The following is a 2,188-nucleotide window of genomic DNA, read 5'->3' as shown; positions in this document are numbered from 1 at the left end:
ATATATACAGAAGAGCTATATGTGTATATATTTTATCTCTTTTTATTCTTATTCTTTATCTTTATTATATTGTATAGTTGGATGTGTGTATATATCATATAAAACTGTAACTGGAGCGTGTAACAAAAGTAATTTCCCTCTGGGATTATTAAAGTATTTTTGATTCTGATATATATATATATATATCTCACCTTGACAAACACATACAAACAGTAAAATGCAGCACAGTCCTAAGGTAGCGGGTCGACCTCCCCAAGATGGCGCCATAATTTCTGTGCTTTGTCAATCACTGTGGGGTTTACTCTTATATTATCATGTCCATACTCCTAACTGCTGATTAAACGAGAGGTAATCGAAGCTGAAAGCTTTACAACCTATGAAATGAAATGATGTCTAATAACCAGGCTGGTTGCTGGCTTAAAATCTGTTAATGGGAAATTTAAAGCTCATCTTTGTCAATAAAAGCCCATTAGTTTTCCTGCAAAAAGCTTAATTATATGCAATATTAGCTGCAGAGGAGAACCTAAATACTCTGGTTGAATAATTGATGAGAAGTTGTGTTGTTGTGTGTTTTGGCTTCATGTAAAATAATCCCTGTAGGATTGCAGAGACTCATCATTTATGCCCCATTTAGGTTTTTTTCCCTGCAGTCAATTCAGGCTCATTAGTATTCATTAGATACAAACACAAAAAGCACCTCTTCACATCAGCTTACCATCTTTCTGCCTCTGTTACGCCACCCTCTGTGGGTGCTGCCCTCTGATTGGTCAAGACCAGAGAATGGAGCAAAGGTGGGACTCGGTGGGCGGGGCTTAAAGCTGTCATGCTGAGTCAGCCCTTTGCAGGCTGTGGATACATAAAAAGCAAAGACATGTAACTGTTGAAGTTTAAAAAAAACAATCAGTTAGTCAGTAAATCTGCCACTGATCACTCCGAGGAATCGAACCGATGGCTTCCCTGTCCAGAAACGGGAGGAGCAGCTGATTACATGTGTTGCTGCTGCGCTGCAGTCTGCAGCAGAGAGCTCAGTGATGCAGCCTGATTGCAACACTCACCGTTTCCCTTGTGTGTGTGTGCAGATCAATAACTTTTCATTTCAGGATCATAAACCCTCAATCAATACCTTCCAGAGGAGAGAAAACCATGACAGATCAATTGCAAACACATTTTTCTTTCTTTGCATTGTAAAGAAAAAAAAGCAGGACTGCATCCGAGCCCCCAGACCTTCCCAGCCTTTTGAAGCAGGATTCACCATTAGTGCTTCTGGCATTCTGAAGGTCATTTAGAGTCTTATTTTCACTTTAGCTGCTTTTCACTCGTTATATATGCAGTATTTTCTTTTTTTAATCACTCTGAGTCACTCAGACATAAAAGGCCTCTAAACTCAGTGGATTAAACCATGTTGTGCTGCCGCTGGCAAACACAGTTGGCTTCCTTTTTTAAATGAACATTTTGCACTCGCATATTGTTCTCTTAACGTGTTCTCTCACTTTAATCACTTCATTCCAGGATTCAAGATACTTTGAATATTTCTAAATATTTGAGTGTTTGCAAAAGCTATTTCAGTTTGATATATCTAATAACTGATCATCCTTTTGCAAAAACAACAGCCTCTAGTCGCTTCCTGTAGCTTCGAATGAGTTCCTGGATGAAGGGATTTTTGACCATTCTTCTTTGCAAAACTATTCCAGTTCCGTTAAGTTTGATGGTGGCCGAGCACGGACAGCCTGCTTCAAATCATTCCACAGATGTTCAATGATATTCAGGTCTGGGGACTGGATCATTGTCTTGCTAAAATATCCATCTCCGGTGTAACTTCAACTTCGTAACTGATTTTTCCTGATTATTCTCAAGAATCTGCTGATACTGAGTGGAATCCATGTGACCCTCAACTTTAACATGATTCCCAGTGCCAGCATTGGAAGCGCAGCCCCAAAGCATGATGGAACCTCCACCAACTACAGTAGGTAGCAAGTGTTTTTCTTGGAATGCCTTGTATAACGCCTTTTTTATAGTTGAACGATGCACAGGGACACCATCTGCAGCAAGATCATGCTGCAGGTCTTTGAAAGGTGGTCTGTGGGTTGTCCTTGACCATTCTCAGCATTCGTCTTCTCTGCCTCTCTGATATTTAACTTGAACCGTCCCTGTGGTCTTCCATTTCCTTCCTATGTTCCTCACGGTGGAA

The 2,188-nt window shown here is 40.3% G+C and overlaps 1 protein-coding gene across 1 annotated transcript in view; it reads right to left on the bottom strand.

The window, feature by feature from the left end:
- Positions 1–2,188, bottom strand: part of LOC107097531 (nascent polypeptide-associated complex subunit alpha, muscle-specific form-like) — a 20,417-nt gene that overhangs the window by 11,270 nt on the left and 6,959 nt on the right. Inside the window, exon 3 of the mRNA XM_015394699.1 lies at positions 716–846. Within this exon, the coding sequence (XP_015250185.1) occupies positions 716–846 (131 nt within the window). The remainder of the gene's footprint in view (positions 1–715; positions 847–2,188) is intronic.

Source organism: Cyprinodon variegatus, unplaced genomic scaffold (genome assembly GCF_000732505.1).
Source record: "Cyprinodon variegatus isolate N-32 unplaced genomic scaffold, C_variegatus-1.0 Scaffold705, whole genome shotgun sequence".
Taxonomy (NCBI): Eukaryota; Metazoa; Chordata; class Actinopteri; order Cyprinodontiformes; family Cyprinodontidae; genus Cyprinodon; species Cyprinodon variegatus.
The sequence above is the reverse complement of the archived record's forward strand: the minus strand, read 5'-3'. Positions and strand labels throughout refer to the sequence as shown.